Consider the following 25,272-nt stretch of genomic DNA (forward strand, 5'->3'; position numbering starts at 1 on the left):
CTCGGATTCTGACGGTCAGTTCAGCGAGTTCCATATATTCCATCATCTTCATCTGCCATTCCTCCACCGTTGGTATCTCTTCACCTTTCCATGTTCTTGCCAATAAAATTCTAGCTGCTGTTGTGGCATACATAAAAAACACTCTATCCTGACTGGGTATCTCTTCATTGGTTATGCTCAGGAGAAATGCCTCTGGTTTCTTACAAAAGGTAACTTTCATTACCTTCTTAAGCTCATTATAAATCTTGTCCCAGAAGGCACTTACCACTGGGCACAACCACCACATATGAAAAAAGGTACCTTTCGCATGTTTACACTTCCAACATACATCTGACATTTTGGTGTTCATCTTAGCAATCTTAACTGGTGTCAAGTACCATCTATAAACCATTTTCATTATATTCTCTCTTAAACCATGACAAGCAGTAAATTTGATACCTTTTTGCCACAATCTCTCCCAGTCATCCATCATAATATTATGTCCGACATCTTTTGCCCAATCTATCATTGAAGATTTAACCAGTTCATCTTTTGTATGCCACTCTAGCAAAAGATTATACATTTTGGAAAGGTTTTTAAAGTTCGATTCTATCAGTTCTGTTTCCAGTTTTGATTTTTCTACTTGAAAACCAATTTTTTTGTCCATTTTAAATGTTTCGTAAACCTGATAGTAGTGCAGCCAGTCGGGGACCTGACTTTTTACTTGATCATAGCTTTTTAGCATAAAGGAGTCCCCTTCCTGCTGCAATATGTCCATATATCTTAACCAGTTTGCAGACATATTCGGTCTCTTATATGCCTTGGCCTCCACTGGAGAGATCCATCTAGGAGTCTTTCTCTCAAACAAGTCTTTGTATCTAGTCCAAACCTGATATAGGGATTTTCTCACAATATGAGACTTAAAAGTTCTGTGGATTTTAGCCTTGTCATACCAAAGGTATGCATGCCAACCAAACATATTATCGTGTCCCTCCAAGTCCAACACATCCACGTTCTCTAGTTTAAACCAATCCTTTAACCAGCAAAAGGCCGCAGCTTCAAAATAAAGCCTTAAGTCCGGCAGGGCAAAGCCTCCTCTGTCTTTAGAGTCTGTTAAAATCTTAAATTTTATTCTTGGCTTTTTGCCCTGCCATATAAATTTCGATAGGTCCTTTTGCCATTTTTTGAAACAGTCTAATTTGTCCAAAATTGGTATGGCTTGGAATAAAAACAGCATCCTTGGTAGGACATTCATTTTAACCACTGCTATTCTTCCCATTAACGACAGTTTGAGTCTTGTCCAAATCTCCATGTCTTTTTTTATCTCCATCCACAGTTTTTCATAATTGTCCTTATACAGGTTCAAATTCTTACTTGTGAGATTGATACCTAGATATTTTACGGATTTGACAAAATTGAGGCCTGTGGCTTCTTGAATTCTTTGGATCTGTTCTGCACTCATATTTTTACCTAAAACTTTGGTTTTCTGCTTATTTAGTTTAAAGCCAGCTACAAGTCCGAATTGTTCAATTAATTCCAAGGCTCTGGGGACACTGCCTTCCATTTTCTCAAGTAATCTTAAGGCTGTCCATTTCCTTTCAGCTTTCAAATAACTGAACTAAGTGATAAAAAGTGAAATGCTAAAGGATGTTGAGCTTCTTTCTCTTCCCCTACCTCTATACTTCTTATGCTGTAACTGAAAATGATTTAAAGACTGTGGAATATGTCAGCAGATAGAACATTTCTCGGAACATCTGTCTTACTGTCTATTGTACACAATAGCTAGCATCTGAAATGTTAAAACTTTATGGAATGGAACATTGTGGCTAGGCTATTGGCTCACTGTAATGTCCATTCCTGGGGCACTATATCCAAGTGCTTTGTTTCACCAGGTCAGCTGCAATGCCCCAGTGGAGCTGTATGGTGGCTAAAGTGTTGAACTACAGCCTGAGAGGCCAGGTTTCAAATCCCCACTCAGCTATGAAACTCACTGGGCACCCTTGGGCTGGTCACTGCCTCTCAGCTTAGTGTGTGTGTGTGTGTGTGTGTGTGTGTGTGTGTGTTGTGTGTTGTGTACGTGTGTGTACGTGTGTACACACCCACAAAATATCTACCAAAATTATGCCATCACATATATTTCTCTAATTTGACAAATGTTAATGATTGCTCATCTTAAGAATATGGTCTGATTTATAGATATGTTTGAAGTTGGTGGATTTTTGCCAATGTCAGTATGACTTGAGCCCATACTTCACTCCCACTGGTGGGAGCATCCTCTGAGCAGACAGAAGTTGGATTCTTTTGTTGATTACCCCTCCTAGACCGCAAGGTCCTATGAAAATACTATGCGACAGGTTGGAGGACCCTCCAGATCAGTGTGAAAGGTGACACTGGGAGCTGCATAGGAAAAGGGAATTTGGCATGAGTTGCCTTGGTCACCCACTTCCACCAGTGAAATTTCTCCACTAGATCAAAAGGCCAGTGTGGGCAGAAGGAACACTTCTGTTTGCAGAGGGTGAAGTTTTGATCCAACCCCAGTTGTTGTTCTCCAACTCCCATCAGCACTAGCCATCATGGCCAGTAGTCAGGGATTATGGGAACTGTAGTCCAGCAGCATCTGAAGTGCCAGAGATTCCTCATCCCAGATCTTGCATGAACTAATCAGGGTGACTGGGTATAGCAGATCTTGTCTAATTGCAGTGAGATTAATATGATGACCTGCAAACCTATTTGTGCACTATTTCTGAGGATGAACTTCTATTATCCATTATGATTTGCTAACCACATTTTTTTTGCTTATTTTTGTTTTACAGATTTTGGCCATTGTATCTATTTTGTTCATTGTACTGTCCACCATTGCTTTGTCACTCAACACTCTACCTGAGCTTCAAGTAATTGATGAATTTGGACAACTAAATGACAACCCCCAGCTAGCACATGTAGAAGCTGTGTGTATAGCTTGGTTCACTATGGAGTACCTTTTGCGTTTCCTGTCATCTCCAAACAAGTGGAAGTTCTTCAAAGGTCCATTAAATGTGATTGACTTGCTGGCCATTTTACCCTACTATGTCACCATTTTCCTCACAGAATCCAACAAAAGTGTGCTGCAGTTCCAAAATGTCCGCCGTGTTGTTCAGATATTCCGTATTATGAGGATACTCAGGATCCTTAAACTTGCCAGACACTCAACAGGCCTTCAGTCTTTAGGATTCACACTCAGGAGGAGTTACAATGAATTGGGTTTATTGATATTATTTTTAGCAATGGGTATCATGATATTTTCCAGTCTTGTATTTTTTGCCGAGAAAGACGAAGATGCTACAAAGTTTACTAGTATCCCTGCATCATTTTGGTGGGCCACCATCACTATGACTACAGTAGGTTATGGTGATATATATCCTAAGACTTTACTAGGTAAAATTGTTGGAGGATTGTGTTGCATTGCCGGAGTGCTAGTAATTGCTCTACCAATTCCCATCATAGTAAACAATTTCTCTGAGTTTTATAAGGAGCAAAAACGGCAGGAGAAAGCCATTAAACGAAGGGAGGCACTTGAGCGAGCAAAAAGAAATGGAAGCATTGTCTCAATGAATCTAAAAGATGCCTTTGCCCGCAGCATGGAACTGATTGATGTAGCTGTGGATTCCGGTAAGACTGAGGAAGCAGCCAACTCCAAGGAAACCCCTGACGATAACCACTTATCTCCAAGCCGGTGGAAATGGGCCAGAAGGACAATGTCTGAAACAAGTTCTAATAAGTCCTTGGAGAATAAATATCAGGAAGTGAGCCAGCAAGATACCAACGAAAAGCTCAACAATATTGTCACAGCCTCCAGCCCCCAACACTTGAGTGCTCAGAAACTCGAAATGTTATACAATGAAATTACTAAAACTCAGTCTCAGCCTAACCTCAATGCCAACTACCAAGGCCCATCAGCGAAACCTCCTTTATATGAGGAGGAAATTGAAATGGAAGAGGTTGTTGGGCAAGGAGAACCATCCATGTCAGGGCCCAGAGACATAGTGACGGACATGAGAAGCATTTCCAGCATTGATAGCTTTGCCAGCTGTGCAACTGATTTCACTGAGACAGATCGGTCTCCCTTGCCCCCATACTCTGGTTCTCACCTGCAGCTAAGGTTCCCACCTGACTCTGTCCATTTGGAAGACCAAAGAGCAAAGAGTTCTCAGTTTTTATCACACACCAAGGATAAAATGTTTGCCCCCAGAGACGTCACCTTTGAGTACTCCCCAGTCGATACGGCCATGAACATGGATAACGCTGGCTCCCAGTCTCTGCTTCATGGCCCTTTGCACTTTGACAGCTCCATGTTAAGTCCCAAAAGTTCTCTCAAAGGAAGCAATCCATTAAAAGCAAGGTCCCTTAAGGTTAATTTTCAGGAAAACAGAGGTGGTGCTCCACAAACACCACCGAGCACTGCAAGGCCACTTCCAGTAACGACAGCGGCAGATTTCATGCAATCCACCCCTCCTCAGCATATCAGCACCATTCTCTTAGAAGAGAATTCACCACACGGCGACAGGCCCTTGCTGGGTGCTGATGCTTCCATGGTTTGCCAGAGCATTCCTAAGAAATCGTCCCCTTCTCTGTTTCCAAAACAAAAGCTTTTTACTTTCCCTTCCAAAGAGAGGAGGAGCTTCACCGAAATGGACACTGGAGAAGAAGACGACTTCATGGAGATTCCTGGCATGACAAGACATGACAAAGAGCAGGATATCAAGACAAACTGCTATGGGGAAAAACACAAAGATGGGAACCATTTAACAGAAGAGCCTCGAGTCAGCTCTTCTTCCCCCAAAATCTTGGGGCAAAACTGTACACAAGACATTTACTGTGTCGGGGGGGATGTAAAAGGAGACAATAGCCAAGAAAGTCACAAAATGGAAAACCACTTGTTTCCCCCAGAAATCCATACAAATCCTGGAGAAACTGGCTACTGTCCCACACGGGAAACCAGCATGTGACTAGTCAGGAGAGCAATAATGACAAAAACTGATTTCTTAAAACCACAATTAGTAATGCCTATGAACTAAAACATGGGAAGCCTCAGAAGTAAAAAAAAATAAAAATGTTATTTTTGCATGGCATGAAGAGTTGATTAGTTTAAGTACTGTTTAATTTAAAAGTGGAAATTGCTTTTTTTGTAACAAAAAGGGAGAAAAAAATCAGTTAAAAAAATGATGCAAGAACAGTGAGTAAAATAAAGAGCTCTTTTAGGAGCCCATATTCTGCAATGTCTGACATTTTTGGTCCTTTCACTAATGATTGTAGATAAGTTTTTTTTTAAAAAAAATATTTTAACTTTTTTGCTCTTGGTTATAATGAATTTTGGGAATTTGCACATGAAAGGATGAAATGCCGATGCATGTGTTCATAATGGTGTGAAACAAGGTGCTTTGAGCCTGCAAAATGCATACATTTGTAAATAGTTTGGGTTTGTGGGGAGATCTACAGTTATCAAGGATATGTGGAAAATACGTTTCCTGGGACACAGGTACTTCCTTCACAGTTTGCTGCCTGGAGGATTTGTACAGACTTATGTTGCAAAATTGCAACTTCTTCTTAAAGCATCTCACCTATCTTGCTTTCTGTTTAAAAGCTCATAAAGTATAAGCTGTTTGTTTAAGTAAATGACAGTGTTTTCTCATCTATCTGTGAAGTAAATAATAGCTCAAATTATTTTTATTTGCATAGATTTCACAGATAAATTTGCAAGTTTTGAGTAGAATTCTATTTAGACTGTGCAAGATTTAATGACCAGAAATTGAAAACTTGATATAAGAACTGCCAAAATCAAAACAAAGACAAGGACACCGTTATGTTACATAATAAAATTATTTCTATGGCAATGAAATGTGCCAAATGGCCATGAAAAATGATTATTTTATATTTAAAAGTTCAAAAGTTTGTATTACAGTTACTATTGCTGTATGCACTATTGTTAATATCTTATTTTTTTTAAAAATGAAGTTTTTGTGGTTATCTCTTTAGGAGTACTGTGGCTTTTGTCCACTACTTCTTCACCACTAGGCGCCCCAATTCTTGAATCAACAGACAAGGATTGCTGCTTTATGAGTAAAGTTGGAAAACTCAGAGTAGACAGTCTTTTCATTGTGCCCAGCCTCTGCTTCAATTTTGCAAAAGTGGTGTTTTATACAGACTTTGCTGTGGGCAGTTTTGCTCTATCGGGTTTTTCATATGTAATTATTGCAATTAATTAACAAATTAATGAAATCATTTGAAACTTCTGTGGATTTCGTCTTCTTCATGCTCTTCCATCACATGCATTCTATATTAATCAATAGGATAAAAGATCTCCTGCAATAAGATAAAACAGCATGTGAACGGAACTTTCCAAATTGTGTACCTTTTACCCAAATTCCAATAATTCAGTAGATTAATTATTTCTGCAAATTTAAAGAAGCTGTTCAATGCATTAAAATATTTTCAAATCACAAAACAATATTGAACCTAATAAGCTTAACAATTTTAATTTTCTAATAAAAACAATATTCTAATTTGGGGGGTGGAGTTCTTCAACATAAAAACTTACCCATTTACACTGATTTTACTCAGTACAGACCACTTAAAACTCATGTTAGCTTCAACAGAATAATTTCTAATATAGCTGAGAAGAATTCAAAATTTCTCATATGCTTTCTTAAAGGAAATTGTCCTTTAATTTCCTTTCCTTTTCCCCCTTTTTCCTTTTCCTTTTCCTTTCTTTTTTCTATTTGGCTGCAACAGCTTTCAAAGAGAAAACTGGGCCTTATCCTGTAGCTCTCAGGTTTTACTTTTGTAAGGAAATGTCACCATCATGTATTTAATATGTGTCTTTTGGACCAAATACTAAGCACAGCAAAAGTCATCTTTATTTTTTTTCCAATTCTTAGACCCTTTTTAATACTTGCCTTTGTTTTTAAATACAGTATCTCCAGATATTTCTCTTAAGAATTAATAATGCAGTTAAATGTCATTTATTTAAAAACAAAAAAACAATGTCTGGTCATTAGGTCTCAAAATGTGCATTTGTTCTTCATGGCTGTCCAGGTAATTATATTTCTGCATATGATTTAAGTTAATTATGTGGCATTCTGCTTAATCCTTTTCAATGACCTTCATTTTATTTTATGAACCTCCTTTGTTTATCTCTCTTGTTTTATTGATAGATATTCCCATTGACTGAGACTAAATCCTAACTAGCTTTTAAAAGACATTGCTCTGTAATTTCTGTACTTTTTTAAACACCATGCTGCCCTATTTGATCTGTCTTCATAATGACAACCATATAAAGAACAAAACCAAAGGCAAAATGAAACCTTGGGCTTCGGTTGAAAATGGGAGGTTGGTCACTGATTTCAATGAAATCCTAGTTTCATTCATAATCCTTACCCAGGGAAAACGCTGGCTACCATGACTGTTCTATCATGAGCTATAGGTGGAAGGATCCAAAGCTAAAATATGCTCTTTTCATATGTAATAAACCATTCCTATCTTCAGAGCCCTTCTGGTGTACCATATGAGATACATGTTGATGTTCCTTCCCATTGGCTAGTACTGGCTTCAGTCTACACGTGTCAAGACTCTGGATTGTACCCGGTGTTAGCTCTACTCAGAATAGACATTGAAATTAATGAACATGACTTAGCTTAGGTCCATTTATTTTATTGGGTCTATCCTGAATAAAACTTAGTTGGATACAACTTTTTGTCTCCCAAGCTACGTCCATTAGGAAATAATTTGGAAGCCCTTTGCTACTGGATACAAAAATGTTATAAGCTTATCTGAATCTGACCTCACATGTGTTGTTAAGAGTGATTCCATTTGTAATTGTGTTAATGGTAATTCCATTAACACAAGAGGATGCATTTGAGGCAAGCTCAAGAGCATGAACCTATTTTTGGATAGTGGAGAAAGAGGTGTTTCATTTATTTTCATACATATGGGCCTCTATAAAGGCTAAGATGCATTGTGTCCTCTTCCTAAAATGGGTTTAAGAACCGAAGCTTTACTAAAGAGGCATTTTTTTCCTATAGCATACCATCTAGATAGCCTGTAAGCAACTATATGCTCTACACTTAGTCCAGGGTAGTGAATGTGGTGCTCAAATGATGTTGTTGGACTCCAACTCCCATCCACCCCAGTCAGCATTGTCAGTGGTCGGAGATTGTGGAAACTCTAGTCCAGCAACATGTGGAGGACACCATGTTGGCTACCCCGAGATAGATTGTTCCTTTCTATCTTACAGAACAACAACATCTGACATCACATTACCACTCCATGTTCATTATGGTTCTGCAACATCACAGTTATTATAAGTCATTGTTTATACTTCAAAAGCAAACTCAAATTACATGTTAAAAAAAGTGACAAATCTTCTGGCACCTTAAAGACTAACAGATTTTTATTATGGCATAAACTTTGTGTCCTGACTAATTCACAGTTTTGGAAACAGCATTTCCAGTATTTGGTCTCAGTAAACTTGGAAAGGAAATGGAAAACAATCCTCACACTACAGGAAGAAACACAGCAACAAGAGGGAGAAGGAAAGGCAGAGTACCTGTGAGTACCTAAGGCATGTTTAAAAACATACTACTGCTATGTTTAATTACCTGTTGCTTGTATAATAAGGTAACTATTGTCACAAAAGTCAATGTTAAGACTTTTGTTCCAACCCTGTATTGCTTGCCCATCCAACACTATTCTTGAAACCAACATAAAAAACCCATTCATTGCTGTTTGGGAATTGCGTGTTAAGACTGCCATCCTCTGGCTAGCTTCACCAACTGAATCCAAGTGTGATGTAGCCAAAAATGGTTGCATACTAAGAGTTTAGCAAGGATGCTCTTCTAGCTATATGACATTATAAGATAACAGTATATTTTTCAACAGTGGTAGTCTAGGGTTCTCTTCTGCCCCATTTTCCTAAAGGGGAGACAAATGTATTCAAATATGCTGAAGGTAATAACTTGTGACTCATTGCCACAAGTTTTCCAAAGCAACTCATTTCTCTCTACTCAGCTGACATCTACCTGGCACTCGATCACTGATTTGGCTTTGTTCTGTGATAACTAGGAGGTGGTGTTGCTGGCAACTCACCAAGCTGAGTTAGGCTGTGTACAATTGATAGCTTGTCAGAGACTTGGAAGTGTTATTGTTCAGCAAGCATTGCCAGTGGTGGACACATTCACTTTTTGTGTCCCACTTTGATGTTCAAACCAAGTTTACACCTTTCTGTAGTGATATGTGATGTGCTTAATGCAGTTTAATACATAAATTTTCTCAGGGACAAAAAGAATTTGCACTGAATTATTCCAATGAAGTAAGCTGCAAAAGCTTGCTTACATTACAGCTGTCTGCCTAAACTCCATTGGGTTCAAGTTCAATTGCAGCTTTACAAAGCATTCCAGCCCCTCAAACCTGGCCAGCTGTGATGGAGAGATTATGGCTGTGACAGAAGTGTCCCTCTGCTTAGCTCCACTGGCACTACCACAGATGTTCCCCTGGGACCTGCTGAAAGCACAGACAGGCAGACACTACCACCTCTGGTAGAAGAAGAAGAGTTTGGATTTGACATCCCGCTTTATCACTACCCGAAGGAGTCTCAAAGCGGCCTAACATTCTCCTTTCCCTACCTCCCCCACAACAAACACTCTGTGAGGTGAGTGGGGCTGAGAGACTTCAAATAAGTGTGACTAGCCCAAGGTCACCCAGCAGCTGCATGTGGAGGAGCGGAGACGCGAACCCGGTTCACCAGATTACGAGTCTACCGCTCTTAACCACTACACCATGCTGGCTCTATCCCTCCCACTAGTAGAAACTCCTGAAATGGGACATTTCTGGGGAAGGGAGGGGTGAGAAAGGAATAGAGCTGGGTCAGCCAAGGATTTGCTGGATCCAAAACCAGTCCAGGTACCAGCAGTGACTCTAATTTGGGCATCTCTGCTATACCAGCGCTGGGGGAGGAATTGCCCTCACTTTTCACCCAGGACAGCATGAGAGGCAGGTGCTTTGGATGTGGTGGCTCCTCTCCTTCCAGGAGGAAGTTAGGATGGTTCCCTTAGTGGGTTTCATGCTCTTAATTTGTTTTTGGAACAAGGCAGTGCAAATTTATTTATTTATTTGTTTGTTTGTTTGTTTTAGTCCAGAAAGACTATACTTAGCAATTGTCTTGAGCACAGCACATATAAAAAATATTCCTCCCAAAATCAGCACCCATTTGGATTCCTTCCTTTTTTAGCTTTTTCATGCTGGGATGCTGCCCGCCCCTATTTCTTGTGGGTTTCTGTAGCACATCAAGCTGCAAAAGCCAAAGCAGATGCACAGAGGTATGCCTGGCATTTTTGTAATAGCTGGGAGTTTGTTTCAATGTGCTGGTGCCTAAAGGCTACTGGTACTTTCTTGTATCCCCCCCCCCCATGTGTCTGAGCACTTTGGGGACTTTTGTTTAGGGACTTGAATCTTCCCATTCCTCTGTTACATAGGCATAAATATCAAGCTACTAATCTTTGGTCGAGCCCAGTGTCATAGCAGCAGTGAAACGGAAGTTCCTCCAGATAAACAAATATGTGTATGCCACCTTGGCAGCTCACTTACTATGAGAAACATCAGAAGAGCTGCACACACCACTTTCCCACCTTTGCTTCTTAAAGCACAGCACAAACACACACAGAGAAAGGTGCCCTGAGGATCAACAAATCCCTGGAATGTTTTGCAACACAATATGAAAAGCAAAACTGGCAAATCACATACCACACACACACACACAAAGTTCTTTCTGTTCATGCATGAATCTGTTTGGATCCTAGCCAATGCAGCCTCTCACCTTTATTATAACGAGTGAGCAATCTTCAAAGAGAACACAGTGGTCTAAGTAATTGCTCTGAGTGACACAGTGTGGCACTCAAAATACTGTTCATTAAGTGTCAGACTGTACTGAGACAGCAAGCAGTATTACCGGTAGTTTGGAGGCAGCACTTCTGTGCACTCACATTATGTAACAAAGTGATCAGCCTCCCACAATCTGGGGCCCTCCAGATGCTATTGGACTCCCATCAGCCTTAGCCAGCATGGCCAATGGTCAGGGATTATGGGAGTTGTAGTCCAAAAATCTTATAGGCACAGGGCCAATCAAAATCCAACTCCACTGCAGCCACAGCTGGCCATGAAAGCAAATGGGCTGCTGCTCTCTTGGAGCTGCTTCTGATTTATAATAAACAAGACCAAAACCTGCCTACAGAGTGTTTTCTGCCCATGTCTTAAATGTAAATGGCTACTTAAGTGGACAATGATGGAGAATCAGCTTCTCAACCATGTGTATTTATGTCCTGAAAAAAGTGTGGTTAGGCTTTTCTCCATATTGGGTGTTACATGAAATTATTATTTACTTAATTTTTCCATTGTCTCCCTGTATGTTCACTTCATCATGCTGCTTACACAGGGAGGTTTTGGATTTGTTCTCACAATAGGGATGGAGCCTTGGGTCCAGAGATCCCCACGTGAGGGCAGAAAGCACTTCTGTTCACCTTAAGGGTGCTGTTTTGCTTTTGAGAGGGTCCCCCTGGCGTGGCTTCTCCAGAGCAAGCTACGGCCAGATGAAAAATCAGCACAGCCGTGTGTCAATGGAAACACTTTCGGCTTGCACGCAGGGATCTCTGAGTAAGCCAACCCTCAAAAAGCAATATCCAAAGCCAAGCTGAAACTAAAAGATCGGTTCACTTACTGTGGGTTCAGTCAAAGTGGTTTCCTGTCTGTCTAGGTCAGAGTATTGGAGAGAGAGAAAATTACATCCCTGGGCAGAGGGCAGAGTTTTAGTGTTATTCCTCTATATCAGGGGTGGCCAACTCCCAAGAGACTGCAATCTACTCACAGAGTTAAAAACTGGCAGTGATCTATCTACCCCCTTTTGGGGGGTTCAGGTCAAAGTTGTTGAGCTTCTTTTAGGGAGGAGGAAAGCCCCATTTGGGGGGGGGTGCAGGGCAAAAATGTTGAGTTTTTTTTAGAGGAGCCAAAGTTGTTGAGCTGCTTTGTGAAGAGCCAGTGATTTACCACAGATGTCCAGTGATCTACTGGTAGATCACGATCTACCTGTTGGACATGCCTGCTCTATATATTCTCAGAGCTTTAGCCACATTCATCATATGCAGGTCAGTGCCAGCCATGCAGATAAAAATCTAGAGATCAGTTTTCAGTAACAAACAGCACTCAGCACTTAGCCTGTTGCATTGAGATAACTGTAAATAACCACTCAATATGTACTATTTCATGTTTTATCAGTTAGATGTTATCTCCCGTATTTGTTTCAAATCCACAGTAGCATGGACTGAGTTTACTTAACAATGTTTTCTTCTATGGATGCTACAAATACTGTGGTGGGGGAGGGAAGCACAACAGTATTTTTTTTAAATTGTATTGGCACAATAGCTGTGTCTTTACCGTTGCTCAGTTTTCAACGAATGGCAGCATTTGACTGTAAACTGCTATACTAACAACATATTCTCCTTTTTAATAAAACAAAGCATCCTTTGGGGACAGGAGATATGTGCATATATGATAAGTCTCATCTAATCTCATTCATCTGCCTTTACAAAATGCCCCATCCAAAATGGGAGAGTCTGCTGCTTTTGTTGTATATATTACCGGTACTTCTATTTTAGGGATGGAGCAGGGCTGAAAATTACAGTGTTCTTGTAAGGGCATTTTGCAATGGTAACAGCATCATGCATGCTTTGTTGCATCTTTGTATTTACTAGAAATGTCTTGTTTTCACCTTTTATTTTTTCTGTAGAGAGCATACCACTTTAACTTCCCCCCACCCCTCTGCTGTCCATCTTACACCATTAATAGAACTTCACATATAATGGTATTCATATCAATGTTTCCATATCAGCTGCATTTTAACATCATGAAAAGGAAATGTGATTATTTTTTTTGTTATACTAGTTTTTTGCTGATCAGCTAAATATTTCTGCACCAATCAGCATTTAAATATGCATGTGGTAGTCTGTATTGTACAGTTGTTCAACATCAAAATACTTGTTTATTTTCTGTCAAATGTCTGTAAAATGAATGGCATTGTTCTCCATTTCAGTCTGCCAGAATAAGCAGAATAGTCAATAAATGTGTAAATGAATCATCTGTGTCTCATTTCAGTTCTCTGCATGAAGCCACTTTACATTAAACATTGCATACATACCAAAATGTCAATCCATAAGTGACTTTCGGTTTCATTTTTTGGGAAAAATAAACTTAAAACCTATTGGAAGAAATATACAGGATGATGATGGGATAAGAAAGGGTGCTTTGCATTGTTCATACTTTACTTCAATAGCTAATTCATTCCCTTACAAGGCATCTCAGCCCAATTCTCCTAGGCTATGTCTGCATGGGTAGCCCTCTTTTTTACTTCTCCCTTCCACTATAGATTGTCCCTTGTTGTATCTTGATTTTATTCTATCAGTAGTTCCTGTCCTATTCTGGTAGGTCTCACAAGTCTTAAATCAGTAACTTCAGGACGAGGGATCAAACACTTGGCTATGAAGATAACCCACTGAGTGTCACTTCCACACCATATATGTAAAGCACAAGGCTTTCCCCAAAGAATCCTGGGAACCAGGGCTATATTAAGCATATCCAGCACCGTGGTGCAAATATATCTCCCTTTCCCAGAGTTGTTGACCTTTTTTAAGAGGGGGGGGACTTTGGTCCGGCTCATTTACATCATGTGGTCTGACGCGCACTCAACGCTGCACGTAAGTAAGAGGCACCTGGATCACAGCCCAGATGGCCTCCCGCGAAGGCTCCCTCTAAGCGCCTGGTGCCCCTTACCTGCCCCCATCCAGGGAAGTCTGCGCCACAGGAGGGCCAGGAAGCAGATCAGGTGGCTTGCCGGCTGTGCCATCCTCGCTTGGCGCCGGGATCGCACAGGGTGCTTCTCTGCTCTGCTCGCAGACTCCGCAGGGAGGCGGCAGGCAATGATGCGGCCAGAGAGGTGCGCCCCGCGCTCACCCCCAATCATGCCTGTCAGGCACCCAGGCAGCCCCGGCGGGAGGGGACGCATGCTCCATACTCCAATGGGTGGCTGAGGAGAGGAGCGGGCTGCCCCAGAGCAGGGAAGGGAGCACGCCCTTTCTCGGACACTCAGCCTATGGCGCCCTCCAAAATCTGGCACCCTGGCGTCCCGCACCACTAACATCTATGGGTAAGACACCCCTGCTGGTAACTGCAGCTTGTTAAGGGTGCTGAGAACTGCAGTTCTGTGCAGGGTCAACTTATGCACTGATTGGTTTTAAAGTAAAAAGACAGTCAGGTGCGTTGTTGGCAGCCTCCCTACATTCCTGTGCACACAAGAAAGCCCATCTGTGGATATTATGGGATTTTCTGCAAATGCAGGCACTCAGGATGGCTGCGGAGTGCAGACCACTGGAGGGATGCTTTGCAGAATAAAATGAAGGATGCCCCCAAAGACACCTTGTCAACTTTGAAAATAAGTTAGGCACACATCACCCGTGAGAATTTCACCAACATTTTCAATCTCCTCTTTGATTATTTTTTGAACACAATTTCTTTTTTCATTAATTACTAAAGAATGTTTTTTTAAAATATAAAAAATAAAAAAGCAAAGTCAGCACAGCACATTTTATAGCTGTTCTCTGGGTAGCATTGATGTGATTTTCAGTTTCTGTGTCTTCCTGCTGCTACACCCTTCCTTTCCCATTTGCCTGCTCCTTCCTGCATGGCTAGTTGCAATATTTTTGCTTTACCAGGGAGGAGCTGAATTTTGACACCGCTGACTTCCATCACTCCTAGGACTAACATGTATGCAAGCAGTGACAGACTTTGGGCTCTCAGATTTCAGCAGCGCCCTGTGCGATGCTAAAATTCAGTGCCCTCCTCATGCCTCTTGCACTCTGTTCTACATCATTGCGGTGGCGCCCCCTGCAGCATCGGCACACAGTGCAGCTGAACCGGTTGCGCTACCCTAAAACCACTTTTGATGTAAGCTTTCCTCTTGGGATCTCATGTGCCATGTTTATCTGACTCGTTCTCAAGAGTCTATAGGTGTGTACGTTATAGAAGGCTTCTGGTTGCCAGTACAAGAGCTCCTAAACCCTTCAGGGAAAGAGACACGACACAGAATCTCCAAGTATGGGGTGACAGGTTCAAGAGACACTTACAGGTAGGTAGCCATGTTGGTCTGCCATAGTCAAAACAAAATAAAAAATAAAAAAAAATTCCTTCCAGTAGCACCTTAGAGACCAACTAAGTTTGTTCTTGGTATGAGCTTTCGTGTACATGCACACTTCTTCAGATACTTCTTCAGAGGTTCAAGAGAAAGAGGCTTCTTAACCAGAGGGCAGCACATTCCAGTACAGAAGTGCAAGAAATGACATAATATACACCAAGGGTAGAGAGCTGGATCATTTGGCATCATAGTATGACAGTGAAGGAGCTATGGGGGGAATCAGTTTTTTACAACAACAACATTATTTTTTAAATGGCACAAATCCCTTTTTGGCATCATAGCAGTTGACATCATAGCAGTCAAAAGAAAAATATTCAAACATCTTTTAAAGATTAAAAAAAAATACAAATCACAGGGTTACTGCCCCTGTTATAGCACGTGTCCTATTATGTATTACAATTGCATTCTTTATAAGTACCTAATATAGTTGTCCGCTATGCAGATCACTAATATTCTTTCAATTTGTTTTATATTTGGGGCCATTTGTCCTCTGAGAACACTGCACAGGGCAAAGGGTTATGCCCCCTCCTCCATGGTGCAGTCCCAATCCAGATTTGGGATGGGGGGCATAGCTGCTATTTTTTTAAAAAAAATAAAGATACAAAAATAATTATTGTAACACTAGTTTGTCCCTGACTCCCATTTCCATTGGCAATAGTTTCTTCATTGTGTACAGTTGTATATGCAAATAATTGAATCAGTAAAGTTCTTTATCTTAGTAAAAAGTTCATAAAAAGTTAACAATTTGATTCCTGAAAACAGCCCAGAGTTGTCTTATCAGCAACAGCCAATTTTGCTGATTTGTTTCCTGCCTAGGGAATCTTGGCTCATGATGGCAAACAGCACTGCATCATGCCAACCTTGCTGCCACCTCCCCCTCTACCTCCTGGAAGTCAGTTGGGTGGCAGTGCCCCACCATGCCATCTGCTACTGGTTCTGGTGGCTTTTCACTCTCTACACCAACCCTCCAAATCACCAAAATATCCCTCCCCTCCCACACAGACACCTGTGAACAGAGGAATGGACTGCAAGGGGCAATTTCAGATCAGTGCTAGGGAGGAAAGCTTCGCCACCTACTTTTTGTCTACACACAGTGCATAATTTTATAAAATTATTTCCTTCCATTTATCTTCTATCATCAGCCAGAGGTGCACAAAGACACCAGGCAGTATTTATTTACAAATAAGATTTGCACACTGAGACATTCCCCCCACCTCCGTTGACATAAAAGACATTCACTTTGGCTGGATCATCGTGCCCTTCCTCTTAAATTCCAGTGCTGTGACATCCTCTGATGTTAGAATTTGCTCCAGTATCTCAATATTTTCAAAATCAGTCTCCATTATCTGCAAATGTCTTCTCTAACAGCCTGTATCTAGTCTTTGGCTCTTATAACTTCCAAAAGGCCACAATTCCTTCCTTCATATCCTGTCAGTTGCATTCAAAGTGTCTTCAGGGGAGTTTGGATGTGCTGAGGAGTTGATGCAGCTTTCTTACAAACAGCCTTGCATTAACCGATATTTATTGTACTCCATTTAAAATATTTGACACACACACACACACACACACACACACACACGAAAATGATTTTTGTATGCGTTAAAAGACCATTGAGTGATAAGAATGAGAACAATTGATCTGTAAATAAAACGTGAAGTCAGGCAGAATTCGAGAAAGGAAGGAAACGTGTCAAAATGAAGGCATCAGACAAAAGGAGCTTGGGGGTGATTCTGACAGGGTTTTCCTGGTAAGTGTGGAGGGATCAAGCACCATTGCCATCTTCCCTGTTTTAAAGAGTTGATCGATGTACAAAAATGCAGTAAGAGAGTCAAAACTAATTACATTTTCAGAATTTAGACAGTGTGATTTATTTCCATGACAGTGCAGAATTATGTTTATTAAGTATCTACTTGACCCTTCCTTCTGAAATAGCCCAGCGTGGCAAACATAACAAGATACAAATCAATTAAAACTGCTTGCTTAAAAGTATCTAAGTGCAATTCCAATAAAGAGGAGGAAAGATCTTGTCTTAAAAGATTTTCTGTAAGGCATATCATTAAAGGTTATTTATTTATTTATTTTATTATTAACTTGTACCCTGCCCATTTGACTGGGTTGCCCCAGCCACTCTGGATGGCTTCCAGCAGAATACAGAACACAACAAAACATCAGACATGAAAAGCCTCCTGATACAGGGCTGCCTTCAGATGTCTACAAAAGGTTGTATAATTGTTTATCTCTTTGATGTCTGATGGAAGGGCATTCCACAGGGTGATTCTAATCTTGTTATAAAGTGAAGACTTTCTGTTAATGACATAAATGTTTTACAAAGTACCGGTAATCAAAGAGCAAATTTTCAAATGTATTAATTATCCTTTTATAAACAGCTGGTGTGCTTACCATTTTATCAACTGGAGAAGGTTGGGTTTTAAATTGGCCAGCAAGTACAATACCCACTACTCTGTATGTTTATTTTGTTAGTATCATCAATCAACCAAAATTCAGGTTCTGTGTGTGAAGTTTTAGTGTATGTTCACTGTGTTTTATATTGAATCATTTTTTTATATTTCACACCGTATCACTCTGGCAGTGCTACATTTCTATTTCATGGGTTCAAATAAAGTAATTGAATGACTGACTGACTGACCACATCCTTGAGTTACCATCATGGTTCCTGAGGATGCAGGACAAAGCTGTGGGCCTGTAGAAAACAAGTGGATAAAAATAAGGTAATCAGGTTTAAGAAAACGGAAGCTTTTAGTGCTGGATAAAGCATACTCTTTGCATTATAATGATGAAGTGTTCATTCTAATGAAGCATGCTGAAACATCAATACATCAATACGTTATTTGTTGTTGTTGTTCAGTCGTTCAGTCGTGTCCGACTCTTCGTGACCCCATGGACCAGAGCACGCCAGGCACGCCTATCCTTCACTGCCTCTCGTAGTTTGGCCAAACTCATGTTAGTAGCTTCGAGTACACTTATTTGTTACCTGTCTGGAAATGACAGGATAATCAGATTTAAAAAAAACAAAAAAAAAAACACATGGATAAGGGCCATTGATTCTGTGACTGATTCAAAACTCCAGGTTAGAGGTTTGGGGACAGAAAGTGTCCCACACAGTCAACAATACTGCAGCTGGCTTTCCCATGAGTGGCTTGCTAATACAAAGGTACCTTGGTTTATGAACTTAATCCATTCCGGAAGTCCGTTCTTAAATCAAAGCGTTCTTAAACCAAGGCTTGCTTTCCCATAGCAGCGGGGGACTCAATTTACACTCAACAGGAAGCGGAACATGTTCTGCTTCCAAGGCAAAGTTCACAAACCAAAACACCTCCTTCCGGGTTTGCAGCATTCTTAATCCAACTACCGGTAACCTGTTCCTAAACCAAGGTACCACTGTATGAGCTTTGGAGAACTGACCTAACCAGATGAAACAGGTCTCTTCACATAGGATTAAATCCTAAAATAAATTAAGGTAAGGATGCTCATGGAAAGAAGTAGCGGAAAGTTACATAAGTTCACCTGTCTTAGAATAGAAGTCTGTTTTTTGTTGATTTCCTCCTCCGCCAGAAGCCACTCCCGGCACACAAGCGCACACACCACCATACCTTGTTCAGGAGAGCCCTCAAAGGGGTCGGGGAACTTCTTCCGTTTGGTATCCCACTTGCTGCCACAGAATAGGCTGTCGCTGAAGCAGCTCCTTTCTGTGATAAGAAAAATTCATAGTCCGACTGTATATGATTATGAAAGAAGAGAAATGGCCAGAAACCGGACTGGCAGTGGATTACATACTTCTTCAACATTAGCAAAGGGAATATCTTGTCTGCACCTGGTTCAGGGGTTTGTGGGACAGGCTGCATGACACACATAGCTCTTCCCTTCAGCAGAGGTGAATGGCTGGGCGAGGAATGAGAAGGAACAGCCAGGACGCTGGCATCACCATTTCTGCCACCTAAAGTGGTTGACTCACTCTGCCTAATGATAAGGAGGACCCTGCTGACCAGAAATCTCCACAAGACAGAAATGAAGACAGGTTACTGTACATAGCAGGGCACAAAAGCAATAATAGCAAAACAGTGTAATACCAAAACTGTAATGCATAACTGAGAGATCTACATTGGCTCCCAGTACGTTTCCGAGCACAATTCAAAGTGTTGGTGCTGACCTTTAAAGCCCTAAACGGCCTCGGTCCTGTATACCTGAAGGAGCGTCTCCACCCCCATCATTCAGCCCGGACACTGAGATCCAGCGCCGAGGGCCTTCTGTCGGTTCCCTCACTGCGAGAAGCAAAACTACAGGGAACCAGGCAGAGGGCCTTCTCGGTAGTGGCGCCCGCCCTGTGGAACGCCCTCCCATCAGAAGTCAAGGGAATAAACAACTACCTGACATTCAGAAAATTCCTAAAGGCAGCCCTGTTTAGGGAAGTTTTTAAACTGTGATATTTTAAATGTATTTTAATGTTTGATGGAAGCCGCCCAGAGTGGCTGGGGAGACCCAGCCAGATGGGCGGGGTACAAATAATAAATTATTATTATTATTATTATTATTATATTGGCAAACTACCTTAATGATAAAACCTAAATACAAGAGAAATATGACACTTAATAATCAAGAAAGGATTGTTTTTACATTTCCTTTTAATTCATTCATGGTATTATATCATTTCTCTTATGTTGTCTCTCTCCCCTCTTCATATGTAATTTTCTTATCCCTGCTCCCCCCCGGTTTTCTTTTATTCTTAGTAAGGAAACCCTTGATCCTGCAAGGAAATGTGCATGCATAAACAGTTTCTATAGACAGATCTTTGCCTTGTTAAGCTGCAGCTAAAACAACAACAATTTGCCTGTGTTTTAATTTAATCAGTGACAGACAATGTGAGATTAATTTGAAGCCTTAGCCTCAAGAACATATCCAGATGTTGGTGTGATTTACCCAGAAACAATGTGTAAGGAATATTCAGGATTCAGAATAAGGATTTTCCATATATTTCCCAACCACTAGCATATTGGAATTGTGAAATCATTCACAGGAAAAAGAATGTGTGTGTGTGTGTGTGTGCGCACACACACACACACACACACACACACAGGGCACAGATATAGACACAACATTTTTGTAATGTGAAAATCAAGTACCGGTAGTCTATATTTCACCTTTCAGGATTTAGCAGGTTCACTGTAGGTACCGGTATGTATGGGCAGCAGAGATAAAATAAGGGAAATTAAAATTCATGTCCATTAAGTAACAGTAGAAAATGGTACCAGAAAGGAGGTACCTTCTGCATGGATGATCCAGCCGATAGGTGAAGGTCAGGGAGTGGAGAACCAATGGCTTTCCAGATGTTGCCTAATCTGCCTGCCCTACGTTCAGCTGCTGCCACCACCATTGAGTGCCCAGGCTGCAGATATTCTGCAGAGCTCTGCTGGTGGCAGTCCAGAAATAGGATTGCTGTGTCTGTTGGGTACAACCTTAGATTCCAGAATTTTTTTTTTTAAGTAACAATTGTTCCATTTAAAAATTATGTTAAGCAGATTATCTGTAGAATGACTGCAGGTTGATGAAATTCAGATCTACTGTTGAGCTGTGATTGGTATGGAAAATCTGATTATAGTTTTGAATAAGTAGCTATGGTAGGAATTCGTTGTACAGTTTCCATGGATACACATGCATGCCAGAATTCAGCTCCCATAAATATTTCTGTCACTAAATATTTCTCAACACTAAAAGGTATAAACATTGCCCAAGGGGATAGTGCAAAATGGTTGTTGAATATTCATGTCTTCCTACACCCATATTTCTTGCTCTCATTCCATATTCTCCTAGAATCAACCAAATCCAAATATGCTTAATCTCTTCTGAGATCATTTGTTACATATGTAGCATTTCTGTTATGGGCTATTAATGTTCACCCCTTTAACGGTATATACAAACATTATTATATCACCTAGATTACAAATGTTGTAATATGCATATATGCACTTTAAAACCCTGTAACAGGTTAAATTACATTAAATCAGTGTGGCCTATCACTTTACTGAAGTCAAAATTAATAGCATATTTGTTTTCACCCACTCTTGTATTTCTCGTGATTTCTGTCATCATAACAGGAAAGCTTTTATTCATCTACTATCTATTCTTTGTAGCATAGAGAGAATTGTTTCTAAAACCAGGCCAATTGTGCTTTTCCAAGGTTTGGTTTCCTTGGAATGAGGGACAGCAGATACTGCAGAGTCTTTATGATGTATTGTTCATTTACACATATATACAACCTGAGCCTACGATGAAGGGGCTCACAACATTAACACCCCAGAAAGGTTTGCTTCTCCCATAGCCACAGCCTTGGATTCAAGCAAAGATCAGGCACAGCTCTGTCTTTCAGCTGCCCAGCCTGCAACCTTGCTTCTAGCTTGTTGTTGTTGTTTAGTCGTGTCCAGGGTCGGCGCGTCCATTTAGGCAAACTAGGCAATTGCCTAGGGCGCCAAAATGGAGGGGGTGCTGGCCAGGCTTGGGCGGGACGGGCTAGCAGCAGCTTCTCCGCTATAGCGGAGAGGTGCTGCTTGCCCCCTACACCCCCCCCAGCTCCCGCTAAAGCAGGCTTTGGCGGGGACGGGCGGCAGGACGGGCGAGCAGCAGCTTCTCTGCTACAGCGGAGAAACTGCTGCTTGCCTCTCCACCACCCCCTTCTCCCGCTAAAGCAGGCTTTGGCGGTGGGGACGGGGACGGGGGTGCCAGAAGGTGGTTCGCCTAGGGCGGGGGTCTGCAACCTGCGGCTCCGGAGCCGCATGTGGCTCTTTTACACCTTTGCCGCGGCTCCGGGGCGGATACGCCTGTCCACTTCTCCAGCTGGCCAGCGGCAGCGGCCGCCCTCCAGCTGGCTGGCGGCCCGCCCTCCAAAGGCTGAGGGTGCTGCTGCTGTGCTGCTCTGCTCATGCGTCATGCCTCGTTTCTGCCAGCGCAGGCGCAGCAGCAGACAGCAGCAGTTTCCCTCCAGAGGTGTGGCTGCTGCTGCTGGTGTGGAGCTGCTGCTGGCTGCTGCATCGAGGCGACGACGAGGTAGGCAGCTGTGGGCTGGGCCAGGGGCGGCAGGTGGTGGGCGAGGGTGAGGGGGGAAGCCCTCCTTTTAAAAATGGTCGAGGAAGCTGCGCCTGTTTCCCTGCCGCTGCCTCCTTCACTCCTGGTTCCGCTCGCAGCCTCAGACCGCGCTCTCGCGGGCGCGCGTCTCTCTCCGCCCCGGAGCAAGGCCGGGACTCGCCCTTGCCCGGGACCCACGTCTCAGGAGCCAATGGGTGCATGTGTCGCGAGGGGGCTTGGAGGCTCCTAGGAGCCCGAGCACGCACAGCAGGGACGTGGCTGCTTCAAAAGGCTGCATGGAGGAAAAGGCAGTTGTGCGTTCTTCCGCAGCAGCGTCGAGCGGAGCCGCCGCCGGACCTCACCAGGCAAGGTTAGTCACGTCGCCCCCACCTTCCAGGGCGCAAAGCTGGGCTGGCTGGGCAGAAACCACCGTCGAGCTCTCTGCCTGCCGTGGGCGGGGGGCTTTGCAACCCCCCAACGAGTCCCTTGGGGTGGGGGACTGGGACTGGGGAGGGGGAGTCCTCTGCCGCTGCTTCCTCAGGTGTGTTGCGTAGGCTGCCGGGCGGAGCGCGGGAGCGCAAGTTGCCGCCTGCGCCACGCCCTCCGGCTGTGGCCTCTCCAAAGTGGCCTCTCCAAACGCGCGGCACAAAGAGCGGCGCCTTGGCTTTGCCCCGGTTTGGTTGGGCAGCCTGTGGCTGGAGGAGATCCGGGGGATTCCTCCTCGGCGGCTGAAAGAGGGGCTTGTTCTCCCACGCTTTCTTTTCTCCCAGTTCTAGGTCACTCAACCCACAATAGCACTTCTTTAGTCTCCTTGCCGCACGCGCTCTGGCAACTTTTCAGGCTCCGGCTTGCGTAAAAACTGGGAAAGCTTTCTCTCGCTTCCTTCCCCCCTCCCCCTCTCATTTCCTTCCCCCCTCCCCCTCCGATGCTGCTCTCCAACCACCTACCTGCTTGTCACAAGTTTTGACCCCCCCCCCACTCCTTGGAAGGGTTTCATTATTGGAGCTGAGCTTGTCCCCTGCTGAGGTAAATGACTTATTGCTCTGCTTCGACCGGGGTGGGTGGGTGGGTGGGCTGGTAAAGAAAACCAAACCTGAGTAACTTATGCAGAGGCAGAATTTACTAGGTGGGGGAGAAGCCCCTGTCGTGACTTCCAGGTGTTTGGAAGCACAGACAGCCCACCAAAAAGAAAACTTGTGAAAATGCTTCCTTCGCGAGGGCAAGTAGTAATAGGGGTGGAGATGGGCCGAAAGTCCAAAGGAAATGATTTCTTGAAGGGGGAGGATGTACTACGGGAGGCAGAATAAAGGGCTGGTTCTCACAGAGACATGGGTAGGAGAATGACGCCCCAAAAGGTTGCAGTTTTTCCTCTGTCCTGAGTGTGTGTTAGGGGAGCCTTGACAAAGCACTTGTTGGCGTGGAAGAGAGGAGTCCTAACTTGGATCTGTGTTCATGTGCAAAATCTATCGCCATTGTCATTAAGGGGGCAGGGAACTCCCCTAAAAAGGTTTGAACACTATGAACTACTACAGCCACCTGTATGCAAGTCAGCACAAACATCACAGGCTTCTCTGGTGCAATTCTGTGCTTTATTTAGCAAGAGAGGAGGTTGGAAGAGGTGAGCATAGCCTCTGGTCTGGAATATTAAGGGTAAAAGACACTAAGATTATTGTAAAAGCCAGCAGTCTTCAATTAGACATGGGACAAACATTTAACACAAGTGTGCAGTTGAGGACTCATTTTTAAAAAAACAACAACAACAAATCAAATATTTGTATGCTGTTGCAACCCACCTTGGATCAGGCTGTGACCTGGTAGTGGTCCCCAGGTTGGATAAAAATGAATGATTAAAAAAAAAAATCAAAAAAAATGGATTTTTTTTTTATTTAAATCGGATTTTTTAAATTTAAATCGGATTTTTTAAATTTAAATCAGATTTTTTAAAATAAAATGCAGTGTTATATTTGTTTTAAATGTCGCAGTGGTTTTGCGGCTCCCAGTTTCTTTTTTTTCCTTCAGAAACGGGTCCAAGTGGCTCTTTTTGTCTTAAAGGTTGCAGACCCCTGGCCTAGGGCACAAGAAGCCCTAGCACCGGTCCTGGTCATGTCCGACTCTTCGTGACCCCATGGACCAGAGCACGCCAGGCACTCCTGTCTTCCACTGCCTCATGCAGTTTGGTCAGACTCTTGTTGGTCAGACTCATGTTGGTTTCTAGCTTATACACCTCAATTCTGGCCTTTTGTCTTTCTAATTAAAAGACATTTTAAAGAGGGGGACCCACTCATTTGTCCTCTGGCAGAACCAATTCCTTTGTTACCTTAACAACCCATACTTGGGCCATTAGCAAGAATCTTGCCTGGCTATTCCAGCAATTTGAATCCCAGCTGGTTCCAGGAATTGGAAGGAACTCAGACATCCAGCGCACCCCACCCCAAACTCACAACAGTATATTTGTTTTTCAGTTCCTTGTACTTGTTTTAAAGAAATTTGGGGCACAATTTTGCCAATTAATCTCAAATAATCACCCTAATGGAAACTTTAAAAAATACAAACAAAGGTGGAATTGTAGCAAGATGCTTGTTTGCTTATCATGATCCAATCTGACTGGCAATACAGTGGTCTCCCCACAACCTCCCTACCCCAGAATTAAACTTTGCACAATTTTATTAATTCAACCCAAAATAGTAAAAAGGGGGGTCCTTACTGAAAAACAGTGCAGGAAAGCTGAAAAATTATTTCACCTGAAAGTTAAAACAGTGTAAGGAGAACCAAGGAAAACAGTCACTATAATGTTCCACAATAATTCAGTGGCATGTACAACAGTTCAATTCAGTTTTAGTTTCAGTTTGGCAGGAAATTATCAGAACTAGCTGATCTCAGCACTAAATCAAATGGTAATACCGTGGTACCTTGGGTTAAGAACTTAATTCATTCTGGAGGTCCATTCTTAACCT

The 25,272-nt window shown here is 42.4% G+C and overlaps 1 protein-coding gene across 3 annotated transcripts in view; it reads left to right on the top strand.

Moving 5' to 3' along the window:
• KCNB2 (potassium voltage-gated channel subfamily B member 2) overlaps positions 1–5,975 on the top strand; it is a 239,864-nt gene extending 233,889 nt beyond the window's left edge. For all 3 annotated transcript variants that reach the window (XM_033155412.1, XM_033155411.1, XM_033155413.1), the window contains exon 3: positions 2,793–5,975. In XM_033155412.1, the coding sequence (XP_033011303.1) occupies positions 2,793–4,964 (2,172 nt within the window). In that variant the 3' untranslated portion in view covers positions 4,965–5,975. The remainder of the gene's footprint in view (positions 1–2,792) is intronic.
• Positions 5,976–25,272: the final 19,297 nt, after the last annotated feature.

The sequence above is a fragment of the Lacerta agilis genome, chromosome 7, assembly GCF_009819535.1.
Source record: "Lacerta agilis isolate rLacAgi1 chromosome 7, rLacAgi1.pri, whole genome shotgun sequence".
Taxonomy (NCBI): Eukaryota; Metazoa; Chordata; class Lepidosauria; order Squamata; family Lacertidae; genus Lacerta; species Lacerta agilis.